The following is a 24,360-nucleotide window of genomic DNA, read 5'->3' on the forward strand; positions in this document are numbered from 1 at the left end:
AACAAAGGGAGTACCACTGCTATGATCATCTTCCCACAAGAAGGGAGAAGGCTGGCAGTAGTGCTCTGGGCACAGTGAGCAACCAGCTAGGCAACAGACTGGCAAGCAAGTGCAGGGTGCTTGTGAAGCACTCCCTGCCAGTCTGCTGCTTGAAGCAGTTGCTTCCCCTGGCCTCATGAGTGACCCGGCCCTGCAGCTATCTCTTTCACATGTGAGATTTCAGTAGGCATTGCCCACATATTTTTAACTATACCTGTGCAGTCATAAAGAGAAACTTATTTGATGTTTCTTTTAAATGAACACAGATTCTTATGTATTCTTTAGGGACCAGCAGCATCCAGACTTCTAGGCTGCCAGTCCATGCATACACGCTTAAAGTTTGCTTCTGCCAGCAACCGGGTTTCATTAATTCCTAAGGTTAACCTCATGTCAATGACTATTCTGTATACAAATAGCAACAGTACTGACTTAATTCAGGCATTTCAACCACAGCTTGAGCTCACAAACATATAAACAAACTACACTTTAGAGCCACTTGTCTGCAATAATTTTCTGTCTGGTTAGGACTACATATCCACTGTCATGTTTGTAACTCACTCATTCCTGGTTCCAGGCCAGTATTTTAGAATGCCTTGGGTTAATCACAGGCCAGTTTCCTCTGTGATCTTAGACTAGGCCAGAAGAGCAAATAGGACTGCAGAAAATGAATAGCAATCTGTGTGCCTTACACAAAGGAAAAAAGTGCAGCATTATACCCATTATGCATTATGTTTCGTTAAGAGTATTTTGCATTCCTAGTCTTATTCTTAAAAATTCCTGGTACTCTTGCCATATTTACATACAGAAGGGAACATCCAACTCTAGTTTACAAATCCACTTCATGATGGTTCCTGATTTGCAGCTAACTGCACACCCTTACTCATCAACTTGGCCAACAAATAGTATAGTTATTAAAAATATTCATATCCCATTTGTGAACTAAAGATTCCTGAACTGTGATACCTATACCTTTTGCTGAGCAGCTAAGATGCTCATCTTTCAGTAGGCTATGTTATGATTCATTTAAGATAGATGTGACTGCTGCTGCCTTTGTATTGTGTTTGATCATTTACAGAAGTTTTAATGTCTGTTTTGATAATCTTTTCAATTTTGCATTTGCTGCCTTGAGCAATTTTTTAGAAAGGTGGGTGGAAACTTTGAAAATAGCATCTGAATGAAACTACTGCTATGTCATTTTCCACGAAAGAAAAAAGACACGCAACCGCTTCTCACCCCTCCCCCCCCCATTGAATGTGCCACATTCAGATAGCCAAACCTGCCACATTTCTTCTTCATTCTGGACTGCTTGAACAGGAGCTGCGGCTGCTTCCAGAGAGAAAAAACCCCCATGCTGCCTTCACCTCCAGATCTCAAAAGCACCACCACTCACTTGTAGCGCATTCTCTCGTCCACATCTCCAGGGGGCTCCTCAGTCACACAGGTGACCAGTGCCTCCATGTGCTCAGGCTGTACCAAAAAGTCCACCAGCTTGCGGTTGACCACCTTGCACTCCTGCAGCACATCCTCTTCATCCAGAAGCTCAAAGAGGGTCACGTTCCCACGTTCCAAAAGGGTGTCAATATGAGAGGTCGTGTGGAGGTCAAACTTCCAGAACATGGCTTGCTGTGAAGAGTAGGAAAAGGCAGTTATTTTTTAAAAGATGGAGGGGGTAAATATAGCATGCGCACATGGGGATGACAGTTCCTGTATGCAAGTCTCTGTACAGAACATCACACCAATGGTTCCTTCATAATTCAAAAGGGTCTCTATGCAGAAGGAGAGGAGTTCAACCAGGCACAAGTCCTTGCTAAGTTAATGGTGTGGAGCAGGGGTGCTCACACTTTTTTGGCTCGAGAGCTACTTTGAAACCCAGCAAGGCCCAGAGATCTACCAGGGGGGAAGGAAGCGTCTGACAGACACCCCCTTTAATGTATGGAGCCCCTGCTGGAGTCTAGTCAGTTTCGCCAGTTTTGTTGCTGCATGCCTGAAGAGCAGCTAAAGTGTCAGTTTCAGTGTCAGCTTAGTGTTAGCTAAATATGTCAGTTTCGTCTAGTCACTAGACGAAACTGACATATTAACAGTTTGGAGAGACAGGGCTCCGCGATCTACTCATTTTGCCTCTCGATCTACCGGTAGATCGCGATCCACCTATTGAGCACCCCTGGTGTGGAGGATCCAAACAAAGCAGCAACCGGTTTTGGAGGAAGAGCCACCATAATTGGAGAGGACAGTGCTGTGGAGTTGAAAGGATAGCTGTAGGGAAAGGGGGCATATGATAGGGACTCAGAGAAAGGCATTATAAATTTGATGGGGGGAGAAGGAGGTAGGCTCAAGGAAGGTAACAAGAGATAAAATTAACGAGGGCTTTCTGTTTATCAGGTCTTGATTGGTGGGAGAGAAAAGCTCTTAGCACCGCCTCAGGATCATAGCTGTCTCTGGAACTTTATGCCTCATTCAACAGTTTGAGAATCACTGCTTTAACCCACCCTACTGAAAGTACAGACTGGTTAAAGAGGAGCAGAAGAGTCAAAATCCCTCCTGCCCATACCTGTTCAGAGCATGCTTATAGGGAGTCTATGTTAATTACAGGACAAAAACCCAAGGGTACTAAGCTACTATGGATTTGATTTTGTTGTGTGCCTCCAGCTCTCTCCCATAATCAGTAAAACTTGGGGAACAAGAGGCTCGTTTCACTTGCATGTTACGCTAACTACAGCTGCAGTTCAAAGTGGCAAAGAACTCTCTGTATCACCATCGCAGAGAGGAAAAAAAACAGAGAAACAAATAGTAACTTGGCGACACCCCATTTCCCTTTTCAACTCTGTCACCGCCACCACTGCTGTAAAGGCCAAAAGTTTTCCCCTGGTTTCTAAGCAACCCCTACACAAACCTTTTGCAATATGCCAGAGCAAGCTGACTGACTGCCTTGAACCAGGAGACTCTGATCAGCTCAGAGATTGGTGTTCAACGTGGTACTAACACGAAAGGCGAGGGGGGGGGAGGGAGAAGATGACATAATACTGGATTTAACCCTTTATTTTATGAAGCCTATGCTTGGAAAGTCACACATTTACTTTCAATAGAGCTTCTTAGGCTAAATGCTCCTATATAGGCCATAGCTCATTTATCCATGCAAAAACCCTGTGGGCTAGGTTAGGTTAAGACACAATTAAGTTGCCAAAGACAGGGAAAGCAGCAAGCATTGCTAGCCAAGAGAGCATCAACCCTACCATAGCAGCAATCACACAGGCGTTTTAGAGAAGACCCAGTCTCTGCCTCAGAGACCCTCATCTGTTTTTCTAAAAAGTGTATTTCTAGCCTCATTGGGGGGGGGGGGGGAGAGAATGAGCCACAAGGGATGGCTGTCATCTTGCCATGCTTATGAGCTAAAGATGAAGCTTAGTGATTCTAGGGATAGGTTTGTTTTTAATCAGTCTCATGCCTCTTGACAAATGCTACTTCCAGCACAGGAAAAGATCAAGCCACACTATGTTCAAACTGTTCTTAAAAGGGACACACCCAGGAATACACGAGTGGTCCCTTCACAACTGTGACACCACTCCTGTTGTGTTCAGATGGGTTCCCTTACCCAAATACAAAACATCAGCTGTGAAACAGATTCTCTGCTTTGCCATGGCTGCCTCTTGATAGCAGCGACAGTGACAGACACAGGTGGACAATTCTGCTCTCAAATACCTTAAGTACCTGAATTTTCTTATTCCAGGCCTGTCAACAAAGGAAGGGACAAGTACAAAAATACTTCACGTTCTTTGCATCCATTTTTCTAGAGCTCTATCTATCCCTCTCTAGAGCCCCATCCTAAACTGGAAAAAAAATGTCTTAAATTCCTAGGCCAAGATTTTAGAAGCTCAACTACTGTGGTATATGTTGATCATTTTTTTCTACCCTGGTGAAAGACAAGAGAAGAGGTCACACATAAGTCATGATCTGCGGACATCTGGATAAAGCCTCTTTGCTGCAGACAGACAACACAACAGGTATCTTAAATACGGTTTCTGCAAGGCCCTGAGCAAAGGGAATCTCTCAGTATCTTCAGTACAATCATCCTGGAAAGCCAAGTTGGACATCACTTGCTTGGGATAATGGCCAAAAAGCTTCCATAGTACAAAAAGAAACCAGCTTGTGAGTCAGCCTTGCTGTAAACTAACAGAAGATTTGCTCCTTTAATTCCTGCATTGTTACAGATTTGCTCAAAAATTTGAAAACGTGTTTTTAAAAAGGAAACACATTTTTATGTAAAAACTGATTTAACAGATTTGCAAGGCAAATCCCCTCTGAGCCAGGACAGGGAGGAGGTTAGGATGGTACTGGAAGAGTAAAAGATTAAACTACAATTTTATGCAATTCAGGTCTTAAAGAGATTTTAGGGGGGGGGGGAAACACACACGTTGCAAGATCTCGTGCCGTTATGTTAGAGTAGTATCTCCTCTTTAGCTGAGGTACCCGAGTGCAGACAAGACACACACAGCCCTACAAGAGTTATATGTCTTCCAAGGACAGCCCTTGGTACTATCAGATCTGACCTGAACCAACAATACAGCTCGTATGCTTTCCAAATTTATCTCCAGCTACGGTAAAATTGTTGCACAGCTTCTGCTCCAATGTTAAAAAGTGGTGACAAAGCAGCAACGAAGATGGCCAGATGTCTTGCAAACTACTTTCTAGTATTCCTGTAAACTGAAAATATTCCTACAGTTTGCCACCTGTAATTCTGTTAACACAGTACCCGTTTAACAAGGCATAAAAGAAACCTTGCTACTCACAAGTAGCATTTGGACTCCAGCAAATAGTCTTCCAAGTTTGCAAGACTTTTCCCATCCTCCTCTTAGCCACTGCCAACTGGGGACAAGAGTTTTTTGTTACGATTCTTCATGCTGCTGCTGTCACCAGCCCCACCGAGATACACACACATAAGAGAAAACAGCAGCTCTTCCGCATGCTTGGGTTGGTTTATAGGTGGGGTACAGAAAATATTACATCATTATTTTCTCTATTTTATTACATCACTATTTATATCACCAGCCTTACTGCAAAGTTGACAACAAGGCCCAAATGGACCCTTAAGAACAAAGGAATGGTCTGTACAGATCATCACACATGTTGTTTGCAGGAGAATTTGATAAGGAAAATCTCTGCTCATAATTTTTTAAAATACAGCAGGTTATTATTATTAACTTTATTTTTACCCCGCCTTTCTCCCTGAAGGGACTCAAGGCGGCTTACAAACAAGGTTAAAACAAATTAAAAAACATAATTTAAAAACAGATAAAAACATAACATATCATAAAAACAGTAGTCAGATAAAAAAGTAGACAGGTAAAAGCGCATAGCACAGCAAATTAGAAAAGGATCAGGCCTGTAACCATATGTTTAAAAAGACATTAAAAGATGTTAAAAAGATGTTTAAAAGGCCAGGAACTCAGAAGCCTTGTCTAAACAGAAGGGTCTTCAGGCCGAAAAGTTTCAAGAGAGGGAGCAGTTCTTAAGTCAAAGGGAAGGGAATTCCATAGTGTTGGTGCCACTACTGAGAAGGCCCTATTTCTTGCCGCTGCCCCACATACCTCCCTAGGCGGCGGCACTTGTAAAAAGGCCTTCACTGATGACCTAAGAGGACGAGCTGAATTGTACAGGAGTAGGCGATCTCTAAGATACCCTGGCCCAGAGCAGTATGGGGCTTTAAAGGTCAAAACCAGCACCTTGAATTGGGCCCGGAAATGAATAGGCAACCAGTGCAGCCACTGGAGAAGCGGACTGACTGAGTCAAACCACCTACCTCCAGTAACTGCACGGGCCGCCGCATTCTGCACTATTTGCAGTTTCCGAACTGTCTTCAAGGGCAGCCCCACATAGAGCCCGTTACAATAATCTAGCCTCGATGTCACCATGGCATGGATCACCGTGGCCAGGTCTGCACGATCCAAGTACGGCCACAGCTGGTGCACCAGCTGAAGCTGAGCAAAGGCCCCCCTAACCTCAGCCACCACCTGGAAATCCAGGAGCAGCTGCGAGTCCAGGTGGAACCCCTATTTCATCAAAAGGTTTGGTTCAGAAACAATGGAAAATGACTGGCAGGGAAAGAAAGTGGGGTAGAAATCTGTTAGGTAAATAAGAAAATAAAATCAAGTTCCCCGCTAGACAAAGAGCCCTGGAGAGTCATAAGCTGGTGTATCAGTGTCTCTTCAGAGCTCAAATGCACAGTATGGATCCTTGCTTTTCCATCACATCTGAACCAGCCAATGAGGAATACCAAACCATGGTTTGGCCACTCTGCAGATTGCGTGCTTCCTTCTCCCCTGCTTGCACTCCAATTTAGCATAAAGTCTGAACTGACCAGAAGTAAAGATAAGGTATATCTATTGTTCCCGATAGTGACCTGGCCCTCAAGTTCACATGCTCCCTTCAAACTGGAAATCTGAGAATGCAAAGTAGAGGGTATTTTCAATACTGGATGGTGGGGAGAACCCACAAACCATGGTTACAAATGGTTAGAAAATGGCGAACTATAGTGTGCCTGAACCAGGAAGACAGGAGAGTGCCAGATACTTGGATTCAACAGCCAAGCCACCTCACTGTCAGAAATCAGCTAAAAGAAACAGTTTATTTATTAACTGTCCTTCAGCCAAAGTACAGGGCACAATGTATAAGAAAAAAACATTAACACCATATTTCAACAACAGAGAAGACCAGTAGAGAAAAATTCCAGAAGTTATTTTCAAGTAGAAGCAACCCTGGCTTCCGGTTCAGTTCAAACAACATGTCAAACAATGGCAAGAACAGCTTAACCATGGCTTGGCACAATTGCTGAACTGACAAACCAGGGTTCATAATCAGCTAGCAAACCAGAATCGGAAACCAAGGTTTGAAAAGAATTAACAAACTCAAATCTAGTGTTGCGGGTGTTGACAAACCATAATTATAGCCATATTTCTGCTTCCAGAGGCTGTTGTGCCATAAAATGAGTAAACTTATTAAGTCAAGTGCTGAGGACAAAAATCCTCAAAAAAGACAAAAAAAAGGACAAAGAAAAAAAAGAGGACAAAAAAAGAAAAAGAAAAAAATCATTACAAAGTTCTAAACCATAGTTTGCCTGTCAGCTGAAGCTCATGGTATGATATGTCTGAATAGAGCCTCTCAACCACTTCATGAAAGCACAGGTTGATAACAGGCCATGCTTAATGCAAACTAATGCAGCACTTTACTAGGCCTACACCACAGACGTGCAAACTAGGTTCAGTCACATATATGTAAACAAACATGCATATGAGGCAGACTTATCACAGGTCAGACAATTAGTTCATTCTGCCCTGCTGGCTACTAAGACCTACTGGCAGCTCTCCAAGGTCTCAGGCAGAGAGAGATGCCTTTCCCAGCTCTGCTAGTCTGAGATCCGTTTGAGCGAAGACTGAGGGCCTTCTTCATGCAGAACATGCGCTCTGCTACTGAACTATCATATGCCCTACGTTTCAGCAAAAGTAATTATTAGCCTGGTCCTGGAAAGACCCTGGGTGTGACACTTAGGGTGCAGTCCTAACCCATTTACCAGCGCCGACATAAGGGCAATGCAGCTCTGAGGTAAGGGAACAAACATTCCCTTGCTTTGAGGAGGTCTCCATGAGTGCCACCCAACTGCAGGAGGTAGCACACATCCCATTCACACAGCTATGCAAGTGCTGAAATTTTGGTTAATAATAATAAACTTTATTTATACCCCACCCTTCTCCCCAAAGGGACCCAGGGTGGCTTGCAACAGGTTAAAAACAGATTAAAACATAATATTAAAAAACAGATAAAAACATTAACATATTAAAAAATATCATGAAAACAGTAATCAGATAAAAAATCAGGTAAAAGGAGCATAAAGCAGCAGATCATAGGAATCAGGCCTGTAAAAAATACTAAGAGATGTAGAAAAGATGTTTAAAAAGATGTTAAAATTTGGGTTAGGGTTAGGATTTGGGCCTTAATGGGGAGCTGGCGCCTGAGCAGAAGTTTGAACCAGAGGTCAACTCTGGTTGGATGGTTTTGAGTTCTCAACTAAATAAGCAAAACTTGGCACAAACAGTGGTTGCCTCTTAAGCAATGGGACCACTAAGGAAGTGATCCTCTGATAGCATGAGACCAGGCAACAGAGAAAGCAATGGTTCAGCTTTGCAAATTAGGCACCCAGAGTAGCTGACACAAAGAACAAAGGGGGCTTCATTAAGGGCACAACTGTGCCCCAAATGGGCCATGTACTCTAACTGGTCAGTACAAACACACAATATGGCATCCATAGGCTCAGAATATGGGGAGAAGGGACACATACAACAAACTGGGGTGTGAAATTGAGTGAAAAGAGGTACACGCACGGGCCCACAGAAGGGGGGCGCTTCTTCTTTTGTTCCTCTCCCATTCTTCAGCAATTCTTGTTTTTAAGCTTGGCATTTCCCTGGTACTCCTGAGATCAAGGCATACTTATTTTACCTTTTAATAAATCCCTTATAGACTTATTCTCCCTTCCCACTTTTGCCCAATAGTTTTTTCTTTTCTTCCACAAACCATTATTCCCCTCAAGCTTCTGGATTGATTTCTTTTTTCTCCAAAGCATTTTTTTTTCCATCTCCACCAATCAGTCCTGAGAGAATCAAACAAGCCTGGAAGCTATGAACTTATTATTTTCCCATAACTTAGCAGGGATGGCTTATTGAGCTGAACAGGGGCACTTCTAATGCCATCCTATACAGGATTGCTCTGGGTCAAATCTTATTGTATTCAGTGGAGTTTGTTTTCTGCAGGATGGAGTTTATTTCAGGCTACAATCCCAACAGAGCAGCCTTTTGGTTTTAGATATAGGGCAGGAGGAGTACAGGTGGGCTCTTGCAAAGTAGTGCTGTATTTAGCTATACTACACTGTGAAGCTTATTTACATTTATTATTTTAAGTTGATTAGTTGTCAAAATATCACTTCTAGTGTTTTATATACTCCATAATCACATGTGCCTTGCTATCTTTCCTATAAACCAATATAAGTCATTTGATGAGTGCTGTATAACTGTGGTCTATGGACTTTTCTACTGGTTCAGCTTTAACCACTATAGTGTAAAAAGAACTCTCAATGTCGAAAAGGTACAGGGACATTTCAACAGGGTTGCAGATAGTTATTCTTTGTGGAGAGCAACAAAATTACTTCCAGGCAGAGATGGTTCTGTAAATTAGAAGTGTTGCTACTTGTTTCAGGCCACTGACTAGCACAGGTGTGCGAGCAGGTGCACTGGTAAACTTTCTCATAGGCTAGAAGCTTCTGTTCTCTTATCTGCAAGCTGGCATTAAAATCTCTCCCTGTATAGACAGGGCATTGAGCATAGGGATGAGGGAAGCAGCTCTTCGGCACAGAGGGTGATTAGTAAAGGAAAATAATAAAGGAAAACTGGGTGTTTTATACAGTAGCAGTATGGCTTTAGAGCTCATCAGAGTAGCCTGTTAACTCTGCTTCATCTTTATTCATGCTTGAGGTTTTAATAACTGGATTCTTTTTAGGCACTGACAAAGGAGGAATGAAATTTGTGGGACAGCCACCCCAGCTAGTAGATGAGAGAAGAAAGAAACATTAGTTATTTTCTTGGTTGGCTGAAACTAAACTGAACAGACAAACTGAAGGGTCTTTAGTTCTCATTTTCTAAAGTAACCAAGAAGCTTACTACCATTTAGAATCAAGATTCTGCTTTGTTTTCTGATTTATTAGGGCTTTACTAAGACCACCTGATTCTCACTTCACTGCATCGGCAAAAGCTCTCTGGGTTATAGTTTTAGTATATTAATTGATAAAATCTGCGAGTGGACAGAAGTCCAACCCGATAACTCAAATAGAATCCAAGCAGTTATCCCCAACTGAAGGAACTAGCTTCTATTTTTTAATTGAGATCATCATTCAACCTGGCAGAGGCAAGATAAAAGAGTAATGGTTGATTTTCAGAGGATTCCTAGATCAGCATCAGAGCCCATCTCTAGCTACTGCAGACTGCACTGGGTAAGTTGGGGTGGGAAAAGACAGTGAGGAAAATTGGGGCAGACCCACAAAACCTTTTCGTCTTTACAACACAGGACAGAACAGCAAAATTTGAAAGAGAGGAAGAAAATAATAAGAAATGTTAAACCTCAGTGTGATAAAATAGCCCTAACTTCAATTTCAGGACACACACAAGAAGTTATAACCTGTCCTGCAAGGTAGCTAGATCCAGTTTAGGGTTGATCTTTTGTTTTGAGGTAAGGGAGCTCAGTACTAGTTTTGCTTCCTACACACAGAAACATACTGTGGGGGACAGGTACATCTGGGACAAGGATGAGCCGACTCCTGTAACTTACATGTGCATAAACAGTGCAAGTGCTAAGGGGATTACTTCTTTCTTAAATACACTTATATTCTTGTTCTTTTCTTAATTTAACACCTCTGTTAATGAAAGCAACAGAGAAGGTGGAAATAATCCGCTCTTTTATTTAAAGAGCTCTTTAAATAAAGCGCTCTTTATTTTGCATGTATATGGTTTTCTTTGCCACTCTTTGTGCACCACTCAGCACATCATCATCTAATCCCAGATTAGATAACATGCATCTTCCAGTCAGTTTCCTGAACATTTTTTACAAGAATGTATATAGGGATTAGGGAGAGGTAAAATCATCTCTCAGAAATTTTCAGGGGTAGATCCCTCTCTGAGGAAGATAATGATTCTCCAAAATTCCTCAACTCAACACAGGAGTTTGTTAGAAAAACAGGATGCTACAGATACAAAGAGAATCTGGCTTTAACAAATAGGTCTTTTGTGACATTCTCAGTGATGCTACAGACCTTGGGCAAATAGTACACTTGGCCAGAGACTCTCTTGCCAAGAAACTGAGCTGCCAGTTTTCAAGGCAAGTTACTGAGGAGTCAACATTAATAGTCTGATCAGAAGGATTCCAGCTCCACACAGCAGCTGCCTGGGCCAAAGGACAATTCCTCACACCAAACTGATTTTTCAATTTACATAGTGCATTACAAAATTTGTTCACATTTAAATTTGAGTCTATATCATTATGCCTCCGGGCAGAGAACTTTTGTCTTACTTATCTGCACAACCACCCATTGCGAATTCCATTATGCAAGAAAGGCAGAAAAGAAGCATAATAAATAATTTTGAAAAAAAACCAAACACCCAAGGAGTTTACCACTATCATCAGTGTTGCTCATACCAGTTACTAAACAATCTCCAATGGCAGACTAAAAAACAAGTTACATAAATAAAAACCATTTCCATATAAGCTTGATCATCATGCTTCATTTGCATGCTTTTATTCTGAACAAGACCATTGAGGAAATCTTACTGGATGCCGTAAGAGAAAGAAGAGTCATATGGACACAAAAGGGATCATGTTTTGCCAAAAACACCTCCCTATCCATCAAGTGTACATCCCACCCTTTTAAATAATTGGGGAGGGGGAGGGATGCTGTAAGGAATTTGTGCCAAATCAGATCATGCACAAGATGCAAGAAGACAACTAGTCCTAGCATTCACCACTCTGGTGATGAGAAACAGGGAAAGAGCATTGTATTCTAGGCCATTACTTTCTTGCACAGGTTTCAACACACATTAAACAGTGCCTATACGCATTCAGTCATTTATATCCCAAGACTAGCTTGTTTTTTGCTTCTCTCATGTGTCCAGCCCTGGCATGACTGAATGCCACTAATATGTATTAGAAGACTCATTTATTGTGTTTCATATTCTCACTTGACATATGACAGCGGCTGCAAAGCACAGCCCAGATAATCTTCCATCCCCACCCCCTTCAGTCCACAGGATCAGCTTGCACAACCTCACTGAAATCGGGCTGGTTGGGCAACTGGTCACAATATCTTAATGAGGCCTTTGTTAATCCTTCTAGAATTGCAGGCCACAAAGGCAGCTTGCACAGCCACAGAAGGGGCATCCTTAGAGCTCTGATGAGAAGGAAGAGTGGCAGCTTGTATTGCTTCATGGCTTGTGGTTCTAGTGTTGGACTTAGACCTGGAAGATCCAGGCTCAAATCCCTGCTCAGCCATGAAGCTTCTTGAGTGACCTTGGGCTGGTCACCATCCCTCAGCCTAACCAACCTAACAGGGTTGTGGTGAGGACAAAAGGAGGAACCACATACATCATCCTGAGCTTTGGGGGGGGGGGGGAGGAGAATGGTCTTAAAAAATGTGAAAAATAAAAACTTAATCCAGGGCAAAAACAGGCACTGGTGATACAAAGGCAAAAGGGATACTGCTGACCAGAACTTCAGGAAAAACTGTGGGGGCAAATGCTGGAGAAAATATCCAGGCTACTAAAAAAAAGGTAAAGACAGATTTCCGAGGCTAAATCTCAATTTGCCAGTAAAGTCACCACACCCCTTTACAAAGGTAATTCACTTCTAGAAAACCCCTCATAGGGTAAATTCTATTAATCCAAGAAGCCCAGCAGCCAGGCTGATATTCTGCTGCAGCTGATCTGGTGGTGTGATGGCTTTCCCTGCCTGTTCATGTGTTGGTGTTGAGGCTCCTGTAGGACTCTCACATGGCACCTTCCCCCTGGGTGGAGCTGTGTTGGCTGGAGGGTGGTTTATTCACTGGCTGCAGCGGTTTTGTGGCAGGCCAGAAAACCTGCCAGGCTGTGCTGGGTCTTCATAGCTGCAGGATTTGTTGTGGGAGCCCACCATGACAAGCAGCAGCAAATCTCGGAAACTTGAATTCTTGTAACTCTACTAGGCATATCTCAGGGTATGACTGTGTATCAACATTCATTTTATTAAAAACCACAATATTGATTTTGCAGGGCTCAATACATTGTTGCCCTAACCATACTGTTATACACCACCACACTGCAGGTAGAGCCATGGCTTGCGTCTTGATGCACAGGATAGCTAAAAAATATGTACATATCGTTTTCTTTGCAAACCTCCAACTTTGCTACTAGCAACGGGTTTAAGGATTTACTTCCTCTGCTAGGATCAAAATCTCAATCTCTCTGCCAGGAGGACACAGTCTCATGTATACTTCAGATCATTTCCACTGCCATGAAAACTGGTTTATTTAGTATTATTCACCAGGATCTGCCCTTCAACTTCAAACTGAAAATCACTTTTTCTACACAGCCCTTCTTTGCCAACACCCTTCATTATGGAGCCCTGAATTCTGGTTCTCCAGAGTCTTTTGCTTCCTCCTCCCAATTATATAGTCTTCCTAAATTATTTTGAAGAAAAACAATAGTTCACTGCTGAGAGGTTTGAAGTCACTCACCAAAACTGTGCTAAAAGACCATACAAGGCCTCAACGACCATGTAAATACTAGACAAACTATACAATGGAGTGGGAACTCTTGCCCACAGCAGCCACAGCTAACAATCTCCCAGAAGCCAGGAAGCAATCAGTGAGCTCAACCAATGGGGAGTGTACTAAGAGATGAAAGTGGGTGCGGTTGTATTTGAATAGCTGAGCTGAACACCCACGCAGAAGACCCAAGACGGTTATGTATAGCTCTATTAGCTGCTCCAACTGCCATTCTTCACCCTTCCTCATCTCCTCCCCACAAAGCCAGGCACCCTTACAATGCATGCCATCCAGCATCCTATGTGTTTCAAACTAACATGTTACTCACACCCAACACTGAAATCTACAACAAAACCCAAGTTTGCTCCTGGAAGTTTATTTCAATGTACTTTCCAATTTTTGTAATTAAAAACCCACATTCTATTATCTGAACAATGGTTTGGAGGGGGAAGAAGAACAGAACTCCGTTGCTTTTTCTTATTCAGACTCTCAACTATTAGATTTTGCACTGCCCAAGTATCTCATTGTGATGGGAGATAACAAAGGAAGAACTATGAACAGCGAGGAAAAAGGAGAAACAAGCCATAGAGGTGTGCAGAAGTCTCACCACCTGGCCACAGAAAGCAAAGGCAGATTATTTCTTTCTGTCTTTAGGTAGACACAGCTCATGTGTTTTCAGGCTTTTTTCTTTCATATAGGCACAGCGACATTAGGGTTAATATACAGAATTAATGGGTTATACAGTTAGGTTAGAATTGATTGACAGGTATAGAATGGCATGGGTTGGGGAGAAAAAATTAGAAGGATAGTTGTGGCTGCATGAGAAAGGAAACAAAAATAGAAATATTTAAAATACCTTTTAAAAGTTCTAGCTAAACACAGTATCTACCTTAACAATAGAGAGAAAGCACCAATGGATTAGATTCAGTATCCAGCTAGTCCAGGAACTTGACTTAAGGGTAGGCAACAGATGCTTCCAAGAAGCTCACAATCACTGCTGTTTATGTAACTTGACGCTCTCAAGGAACTTTAGAAGGATGGCAATGCAGGACTGTCCCTTGCAAAAGCCATGAAGACTTTCTTTCAGGAAGTTTTTGCCTGTTTAATAATTCTAGTTTAATAATGGTTCCCATTAATTTGCCCAGGATAAATATTACAATACACACCTGTATTTTCCTTGCTCCCCAAACCGCTTTTAAAAAAAGGGGCGTATTGAAACAGTTTAGAAAGGAATAACATGCTTTCTCACAAAGAAGGGACACTTTGAAAAGGAGGGAGCATGTCTGTGAAATTGTGTACAGTTAAAAGCCAAGGTTCTCATTATTTCATAGGTGACGAAGTTCTGTACTTTCTCCCTCATCCAACCAACTCTTGAAAACGTAGAACAGATTCTCTTGCTGAGGAAAGATCAGATACAGCTAACTAGGGCACCATTTCTAAAACTCTGAACTACTCTACCTACTCTATTCAGAAGGGCTGTTTTCATTCCAGTATTATGTACATACAAAACCTGGACTGGCCCCTGGGACATTCGGTTTCCTACAGAGCTGTCCATATTACCAAAGAAATTCATAGATTTCAAATCCTACAATAGTGGCTTTCAATCCTTCTAGCCTTCAGTTACCCTGCCAAGAAACTCACTTGTATCTTCTGCAGAACCCTTTCAAGTTGTAGGAGATTCTGAGAGATATTATTATTAACAGATATTGACAGATATTAACAGATATTATTATTAACAGATATTGTAGAATGTACACTTATTTCAAACAGGCCTCTTGGGCTCTAACTCCTGCATTAGCCGAGAACACACTTAATGCTTGTGACCAAGCACTACAAGGGAAGACTGCTAACACTGAGCAAGCTGTTTGTTAGGGAAGCTTATATGCCTGATCCTTCAATAAACCTCCAAGGGATGCCAGCATTTCTCGGGCCACAGCTTGAGCAGGTCATTGCAAGTCAGCTTTGCAAACAAGCCTGCAAAAGTTAGCAGTCTACAGCTATGTGCACTTCTCCACCTGCTGTACAGATCTACATTAGTCATGTGCAAGACACAGCCTCAAAGGAAAAAAGAAAAACACGTTCTTCAAGTTTCCCTGCTGGGTGACATGGAGGCAATGCTCCAGCTTTACTCCTGGACATCCAGGCTATGGCCCAAGTGTCTTTGCCCAGCTTAGGCTGGTGCTCCATGTCCTTTCCTGGATCAGTCAGACCTGGCCATGGCTTTCTATGCATCAAGACTATCTGGGGCTGCCCTTAAAGGCCACTTAGAAACTTTAGCTAGTGTAGAATGCCTGCTATGTGACTGCTGACCAGCATCAGGCAGTTTGACAGGTCTCTCAGCTGTCAGTCAGCTCCATCAGTTGCTGGTCCACCAAGTGCGATTCAAGTGTCTATTACTATCTTTAAAGTCCTAAACAGCTTAGGACCAGGGTCACTGAAGGACTACTTCACCTCTTGTGAAATGGCCTGGTCCCCGAGGTCAGCCAGGAGTTGGCCCTCCGGCAGGCACAGTCACTCTTGGAAGTCTGGCTGGTAGCGATGTGCGAGAGGGTTCTTTATAGTGATTCATTTTATGTGGAACTCCCTGCTGAAAACTATCAGGTTAGTCTCCTCTGCTCCCACTATTCCAAAGGAAGCTGAAGACTCATTACCTTGCTCACTGGCCTTGCTTTAGCTCTGATGAATTGGTTTCTGCTGTTTTTTCTGCACAAGACCAATTTGCTCGCTTGTTGCTACAGAACTGCTATGTGCTTGTTCTGCTCTGTTTAAGTTGTTTAGTTTCGTTTCCTTGTTGTTAAAGTTTGTTGTACACTGCTTTGAACATCTATTGAAAGGTAAGGCGGGGGTATAAATATTTTAAATAAATATTTGCAAGCCTGTTTTAATAACCTCTTATTATTCACAAGTCTCTACTGTAAATTTTAGCAAGCTCTTTCCTTTGGGTAAAGGAATAAAGAACCTTGAATACAGGCTTTGCATACACACAATAGTCTAGGTCATGATTACTATCCTCACTGTTAACACACCAAGCCCTTCTTGTCATAAAAAAAAATTAGTGTCCTTTACCCTGTTGCTCAAGTGCCTAGCTCTTATTTCATAAATTTATATTCTTCCTTTCCATTACTAAAACCACTCATGGGAACTTATAACAGTTCTAACAAAACTGTTAGACAAAAATATTACAACATATAAAAAGAAAATAAAACCTTCTCCATTATGGACAGAGATTAATTAGATCACATCTAAAGTAATCATCAAGAATATTTACTTTTCAACAAAAAGTACTTCATAAAGCAGTTCACATAACTAAATCAGACAACCTTTTGCCAATTAACTTGGAACAAGTGGCTGAGAGGTAAGATAGGTCAGTTCACCTCAGTTCTTATCACTACCACAATGTTATCCTTTATAGCTAAGCTATAGTAGTTCTGTGCTGCTTTTCTCCCCACAGAGACATAAAGACTAGTACTATAGAAGCTACACTTATAATACATTTCTGACAAGCACACCCACCTATCACATCAAACAAAAGAGAGAAAAAATAATTCTGGGGCACAAAACTGAGGTGGAATTAAATGTGAAACATTAAATAATTAGAAAAATGCCAGCTAAGTGATGATGAACACCTCTTTCCCTCTCCCTCCAGAGCTCTGGTGTTCTGAAAAACACTACATTGGATATTCTCCTCAAGAAAACACCTGGAGATTGCACACTGAACTCTGGAGCAGTATATATCTCATATATACAAGCCACAGGTGAAAACTTTTTGGTTGAAAGACACCTATTGATAGGAAAGTGTTTATTTTTACTCCAAGGTTAACTATTTGTTGCTGATTTTGTACTTTTAGATGCTCTATATTACCAAGTAAATTGAAATTAACTTTTTCAAAATAGCAATTTGTTTCTTTAATTGTTCAGTTGAATGCCTTTTGTGTACATACTTGTCACATTTTCCAAGACACCTAACAAGAGTGTGCTAAGAGGACCACAGTGACTTGCGAATGACCCAAAAGTATTTTGCAAAGTGTACATCTGACACTCCAAGAATTTCTTGTTCATGTAGACAGATCATCTCAGAACCACCTCCTTGGAATAACCACCTATGACTTGCAATTGTGTTGACAACACGAACAAGGCCTATGTCAACACATGGCTACACATCATCATCCCAGAAACCACGTTAATGCTGCTAGCAATGATCAGAAGATGTTTCCTTATAACACAACTACAGCGAAGCTTAGCAAGAGTTGGCAAAACAAGAGCCAATCTACCACAACAGTGTCACTGTGTCAAACATCTGGCCTGTGCATTACAACGCATAGAACTTTTGCTCAATCAATAACTAATGCTTACATTATTGTTTTGCCCCAAAAGAATCTTGCTGCCAGGGAAAACAAAAGAGATAAGGAGTTGGGAACCTGGGCTGTCTGTCAAGAACACTAAAAGAGAAGCTTTGTTGGAATTTCAAATCTCTTGTTTCAATTACTTCCTTATGGGCTGATTGTACCAGTGGGATTAGCTTGATGCCTCTTCTGCCAAAGCTGTCAAGGAAGGCTGCAGCTATACAACTTCTAGAACTAAGCAGGACTGGCTGGGTAACTCAAAGTGTTTCAACAAAGTTGCAAAACTAAATCTACACAAACTCTGAGCTAAGAACTTCCTCAAGATAAGTAACGGATTGAGCCTTTCCAAATTTAACCAGAAATAGACTGATGGTATCCCCTTTTTGCCTTGCCCTTGACAGCAGACAAAAAATGAGAAGGGTAAGGAATAGTTTCAGTGCCCTATGTATATTTCAATCTTCCTAACAAACAGAAACCAAAAGTTACATGCTACTGAATATACATTTTTACACACAGACATTGCTCACCAACCCTTCCCACTAGACAAACAAAACTGCTATGGGGTGGGAGAAAAGGAGAGAGATGCATACTCTCTCACCTCCCCATCAGATAGTGTACCCTGTGAAAACTTGTATGCTTAGTCTCAAACACATCAGTAAAAAGCTTGCAAACTTTCATGGTTGGTCAAACCCAAATCATAACAGTACAAAGGAAATTTTTTTATTTATTTTAAAGACCCCACTCCCCCTTACAATATACTTCTCTGTGCCAGCAGAAATTCTTCTCAATATGATGCTGTAGAAGTGGAACCTTGGCTAAACGTTCTGATGCCATCCTCCCTTCCCCATCTCAACTGGCCTGAGCTCATTTTGAAAAATGTTCCTTTTCAAAAGTTGCAAGAGATCTTCTCTACCATGGACACTGAACAGCCTTCTTACTACTCTCTTTCCAAAACTCAAAAGCCATGCCTTTTCCTGAAGGCCAGAACCCAATTCCAAAACCAAGCTGAGTGCCTCTCGTATACTTTAAGGCAGGGGTGCTCACACTTTTTTGGCTCGAGAGCTACTTTGAAACCCAGCAAGGCCCAGAGATCTACCAGAGTTTTTTTTTTACAATGTTCGCGCCATCATAACATATAACATTTATGTGTACAATGTATGTTGGTGTACCTTGAGCCCCACTGAGTATAACAGAACTTACTCCTGAGTAGACATGCCTAGGATTAGGCTGTGAGGCTGCAATCCTAGCCACACTTACCTGGGAGTAAGCCCCATTGAGTACAATGGGCCTTACTCCCGGCGTTTCCTCCCAGAGGCACCTGAAAGGGGGGTCGGCACTCCACAATCTACTCATTTTGCCTCGCGATCTACCAGTAGATCGCGATCCACCTATTGAGCACCCCTGCTTTAAGGTGTATGCAGGCACATGCTCAAACACATTCAGAGTATCCTCTCTGCCTGAAACCTGCCTAGAAGTCTTTCCTCGGTCAATACCCCAGCATTCCTGCAACCTCATTTTTATGAGCCAGCACTCTCTTATTTCATTTATTTTATTGGCAGGCAGGAAAGGGACCAAGAGAACAAGGCCTCAAGGGAAAAAAATGCCATGGACTATGAGTTAAGAGCAGGGGCCATGAGAGGGGATGTGAAGGGTGTAAATTGTACCCGGGCCTAAGGTCAAAAAGGGGAAAAAAGACTCAGGAGTCAAACAAGGGAACCCAGAAATTACCTGGGACCTTGCATTTTTGAATCTCTCTTGGACTCAGAAGGCCTTGCTGCACGGCCTCTGCCACGCCAGCTCTGACCTGGGCCCCTGCAAGGCATGCCGATGGCGCGAAAGATGGAGGCCAGGCTGACCAAAAGGTCAGATCTACTAGGTAGGTAGACCTAAGCTTCAGAGACTTTCTGGCACCATCTTCTGTTTTGCCCTTCCCTGGCCTTGTTCCACCCAACCCACTGCCCTACCCTCTCCCTTCCCCCCCTTTGGGAAGGGGCCCAAAAGAAACCTTGTATCTACTGATAAAATTCCTCTCACAGACCCAGGTTAAGAGGCAAAGATAAATCCCAGAAGAGAAAGTGGAACCTATTCTAGATTCCTGCTTAGAAAGCTAACAGGAAGTAAGCACCTGCCCACAGTGAGATAAGTAAAACTTTGTTAGCAGACTTCTGTGGATTCTCCTTTTTTCAAAGGTAAAGAAGATTAGAAACCCAGTTGCACACAGCTCTACAAGCAAGTTAGCTGTGCCAAGGAGGAGGCAGAAATCTACCAGTCAATTCCTTCTTAACCTCAAATATGCTCCAGCCAGTCTACAAATCTGAAAGCAAAATTCATCTGTTCATTCAACTTGCAAATACAAAACCAGCCTCAATCACCAACCCATTGTTATTTCTAGCTACCTTGGGGAAGAACAGAACCAATTAAACCAGCAACGTGCTTTTTGTATTAATATCCACAACACTATGAAACTCTCTACCCAAAGTCTCTGAATGATGTAAGATTTTAAAAAAGACAAGCATCCCACCACCTTACACACTTGCGCACACGCACACACACAAAATGAAAGTTACTTTGATGGGAGAAATGGAAGCTAAATCTCTATACCTAAGCAGGACAACTTCAGGCATCTGTCCTGGAGTCGGCTGTGAAACTTTTGTACTATCTCTCTGACTCACCATATACAGAACTGGAGATTCCACACCAGAGGTGGCAATTTGTGCCATTTATGATGAAGAGAACAAAACCTGTCAAGATTCTGGGGTGAGCAGAGAAAGTTAAGGGTTAAGGAAAGCAGGCAGTATAGTATGAGAAACAACCAGACGCTCAAACAAACAAACAACCATACTGGTGAGCAGTATGACACAACCATGTAAGTGTGTGGGTGGCAGGGGAGACAAGACCTTGATGAGAACCTATCTGTGACAGGGAACACAGGGTCATAGCAGTTAGGGTCATTGAGAGTCAAGTGTCAGAGGTCCATGTGTACTCAGTTATCTAAACTTACTTTTCAATACACTTTAACCACCCTTTTGTACACAGCAAGATGGTTATAAGAATATTATATAATAAATGGTGGATGCTTCTCTCTATACTTGAAAGGTATGAAGCAATTTTAATTCATGTTAGTGATGAGGAGCAACAAACCACAGGGTAGCAATTATTCTGTACAGCACAAAAAGGAAGTAACACACAGAATACAGTGGGTGTATCAATGAGAAACAAAGCTAATGGTTTACCACGGGGTGGGGTGCCCAGGGAGAATTTTGAGGGGCTAGATATTAAGAGGAACACACAGAGTGGGAAATGCAATCTAGGATCTTATATTGAGAAAGACCACTTTTACTTCCTGCTAATCAAATTCAGGATAACTAATACAAAATGAGGTGGTGTGTTTAAAACCACTAACATCCATTAAGAAGCACCCACAAAGTTTCTGCTCTCGACAGACTCCATAAAATCTGAGCATCTTTTTGGAAGGCCACAAGGTGTTGTACAGGTGCTTGGGTACAAGAGGCAAGCATTTTAAATATATATGGTGAGAGAGAGACTTTGTAAAATGTAAAGTTTAGTGAATGCGTTCAAGGCGATTTCTTAAAATTATCCTGAGTTTTTTTGGGGGGGGGATACAGCTAATTAAGTACTGAACTACTGAGGGGGCGGCCACTCTTCTGAGACCCCCCTCCCCGTGGCAAGTACCACAAGAGGCACAGAAGCTGTGGTAATGTTGCTGCTTGTTTAAAAAGGCAGCTTTCCCCCCCCCCTTGATAATTTAGTAAGCTCTATGGACTCTAATGGGACTTACTTCTGAACAGGGATGCACAGGATTGGGCTCTGAGGCTGCAACCCTATCCACACTTACCTAGGAGTAAGTCCCACTGGCTAACATGGGACTTATTTCTGAGTAGGTATGCATAGGGTTGGGCTGTGAGGCTGACACAGTGACAGAAGGTTGCAGGATAGCAAATGTCACAACGATCTTTAAAAATGGAAGGAGAGGAGATCCGGGTAATCATAGGCCAGTCAGCCTGTTCCAGGTAAGATGTTGGAATGCCTCATCAAAGATAAAATCTTAAAACACATAGATGAACAACCCTTGCTGAAGGAGAATCAGCATGGCTTCTGTAAGGGTAAGTCTTGCCTCATGAACTGCTTGTTCATCTATTCTTTGAAAAGGTCAACAGGCATGTGGATTCGGGAGAACCCGTGGACATTATATATCTGGACTTTCAGAAGGCGTTCGACACAGTCCCTCACCAAAGGCTGCAGAGGAAACTCCACAGTCAGGGAATTGGAGGGCAGGTCCTCTTCTGGACTGAGAACTGGTTGAGGTCCAGGAGGGAGAGAGTGGGTGTCAATGGGCAATTTTCACAATAGACAGTGGTGGAAAGTGGAGCACCCCAAGGATCTGTCCTGGGACCTGTACTTTTCAACCTGTTCATAAATGACCTGGAGGCAGGGCTAAACAGTGAGGTGGCAAGTTTGCAGATGACACTAAACTTTTCTGAGTGGTGAAGACCAGAAGAGCCTGTGAAGAGCTCCAGAAGGATCTCTCCAAACTGGGAGACTGGGCAGCAAAATGGCAGATGCATTTCAATATAAGTAAGTATAAAGTCAAGCACACTGGGGCAAAGAATCAAAACTTCACATATAGGCTAATGGGTTCTGAGCTGTCTGAGACAGATCAGGAGAAAGATCTTGGGGTCCTTGTGGACAGCTCAATGAAAGTGTCAACCCAATGCGTGGTGGCAGTGAAGAGGACTAATTCCATGCTTGGGATCATTAGAAAAGGCATTGAGAATAAGACAGCTAATATTGTAATGCTGCTGTACAAAACGATGGTAAGGCCACACCTGGAGTACTGTGTCCAATTCTGGTCGCCACATCTCAAAAAGGACATAGTGGAAATGGAAAAGGTGCAAAAGAGAGCGACTAAGATGATTGCTGGGCTGGGGCACCTTCCTTATGAGGAAAGGCTATGGCGTTTGGGCCTCGTCAGCCTAGAAAAGAGTCGCCTGAGGAGGGACATGATTGAGACATACAAAATCATGCAGGGGATGGTCAGAGTGGATAGAGATGCTCTTTTCCCTCTCGCATAACACCAGAACCAGGGGACATCCACAGAAGCTGAGTGTTGGGAGAGTTAGAACAGACAAAAGAAAATATTTCTTTACTCAGCACGTGGTTGGTCTATGGAACTCCTTGCCACAGAAAGTAATGATGGCATCTTGCCTGGATGACTTTAAGAGGGGATTGGACAAATTTCCAGAGAATAAGTTCATTGCGGGTCACAAGTCATAGTAGGTATGTGCAAGCTCTTGGTTTTAGAGGCAGGCTGCCTGATTGCCAGATGCAGAGGAAGGCACCGGGACACAGGTTGTGCCTGTTGCGCCCCCTGGGGCATTTGGTGGGCCCTGCGAGATACAGGAAGTTGGACTAGATGGGCCCCTGGCCTGATCCAGCAGGGCTCTTATGTACCCACACTTACCTGCGAGTAAGTTCCATTGACTCTAAAGGGACTTACTTCTGAGTAGGCATGCATAGGGTTGGGCTCTCAGGCTACAATCCTATCCACACTTACCTGGGAGTAAGCCCCACTGGCTGTAATGGGACTACCCCTGAGTAGACATGCCCAGGCTCCAGGGAGCCCAGAGGGCTGGGGGGAGGAGGCTGGGTGCCTGCCAGGGAGGGAGGGAGGGAGGGGAGGCCCAGGGCAGGAGCCCAGCAGGGGGGCGCAGGGGGAGGATCTCCCATTGGGAGCCCTAAAATGGCGGCAGCTTCCTTCCCACACAGCTCCCCCCCGCCCCCCACGGCTCTCACCGGGCTCGAGCCCTCCTTCCTCGCTCTCTCGCGGGGGGCGGCCGGTCTCTGCCTCCCTCCACTCGCTCTCGCGTTCTTTGCCTTTGCTCTCACCGCCGCGATCCCACAATGCCCCGCGCGCGCCTCCGGCCGCCGACCTGCTCTTCCCCGCCTCTCGCGCGCGCGCGCTCTCTTCCTTACCCCTCCCAGCCTGTGCGCTCGATAGCCTCCCCGTCGCCCCGCCCCTGAGCGCCTAGCCCCGCCCTTCCGACGCGCATCTGCCGTAGCTCCGCCCCTTTCTGGCGCTGTCTCATCTCTCCCTCTGGCCACGCCCCTTGCTGCTCTCCCTCCCTTTCCATGGAGGGAAAAGTACAAGCAGCCGCGCATGCGCACTTTTCCACTCTCGGCGCTGCCTAAGTCCTCTCATTTCATAGAGAGCCAAAGTTAGCATTCGTTGTGAATGCTGGGGGCTGGAAGTGACGTCATTAGGCAGAGAGTGACATTATTAGATAGAGTGATGTCATTGGACAGTGACGTCATTGGGCAGAGAGTGACATCATTAAGCAGAAAGTGAGATTATAAAGTGGATCATAAAGTGACCTCATTGGGCAGAAAGTGATGTCATTTAGCGGAAAGTGACGTCATTGAGCAGAGAGTGATGTCATTAGGCAGATGATGACCAGAAATAAGCACTTTTTCCTCACTTAGGAACTCATTAGCTGCAAATGACAGAAGAGAAAATGTGCAAACCTTGTTCATATTTTCAAGATATGAGAGAGCCCGATTATCACACTGGGAGAGCCCAATTATAATGTGGGTCAGATAAATTGCTTCGAGGCTGCATTTGGCCCGCAGGCCTTA

At 43.3% G+C, this 24,360-nt stretch overlaps 1 protein-coding gene across 5 annotated transcripts in view; it reads right to left on the reverse strand.

The window, feature by feature from the left end:
- PPP6R1 (protein phosphatase 6 regulatory subunit 1) overlaps positions 1–23,670 on the reverse strand; it is a 55,206-nt gene extending 31,536 nt beyond the window's left edge. For all 5 annotated transcript variants that reach the window (XM_066627203.1, XM_066627200.1, XM_066627201.1 and 2 more), the window contains exons 1-2: positions 23,521–23,670; positions 1,430–1,662 (exon numbers count right to left, since the gene is read on the reverse strand). In XM_066627203.1, coding sequence (XP_066483300.1) covers positions 1,430–1,656 — 227 coding nt within the window. In that variant the 5' untranslated portion in view covers positions 1,657–1,662; positions 23,521–23,670. The remainder of the gene's footprint in view (positions 1–1,429; positions 1,663–23,520) is intronic.
- Positions 23,671–24,360: the final 690 nt, after the last annotated feature.

Source organism: Tiliqua scincoides, chromosome 5 (genome assembly GCF_035046505.1).
Source record: "Tiliqua scincoides isolate rTilSci1 chromosome 5, rTilSci1.hap2, whole genome shotgun sequence".
Taxonomy (NCBI): domain Eukaryota; kingdom Metazoa; phylum Chordata; class Lepidosauria; order Squamata; family Scincidae; genus Tiliqua; species Tiliqua scincoides.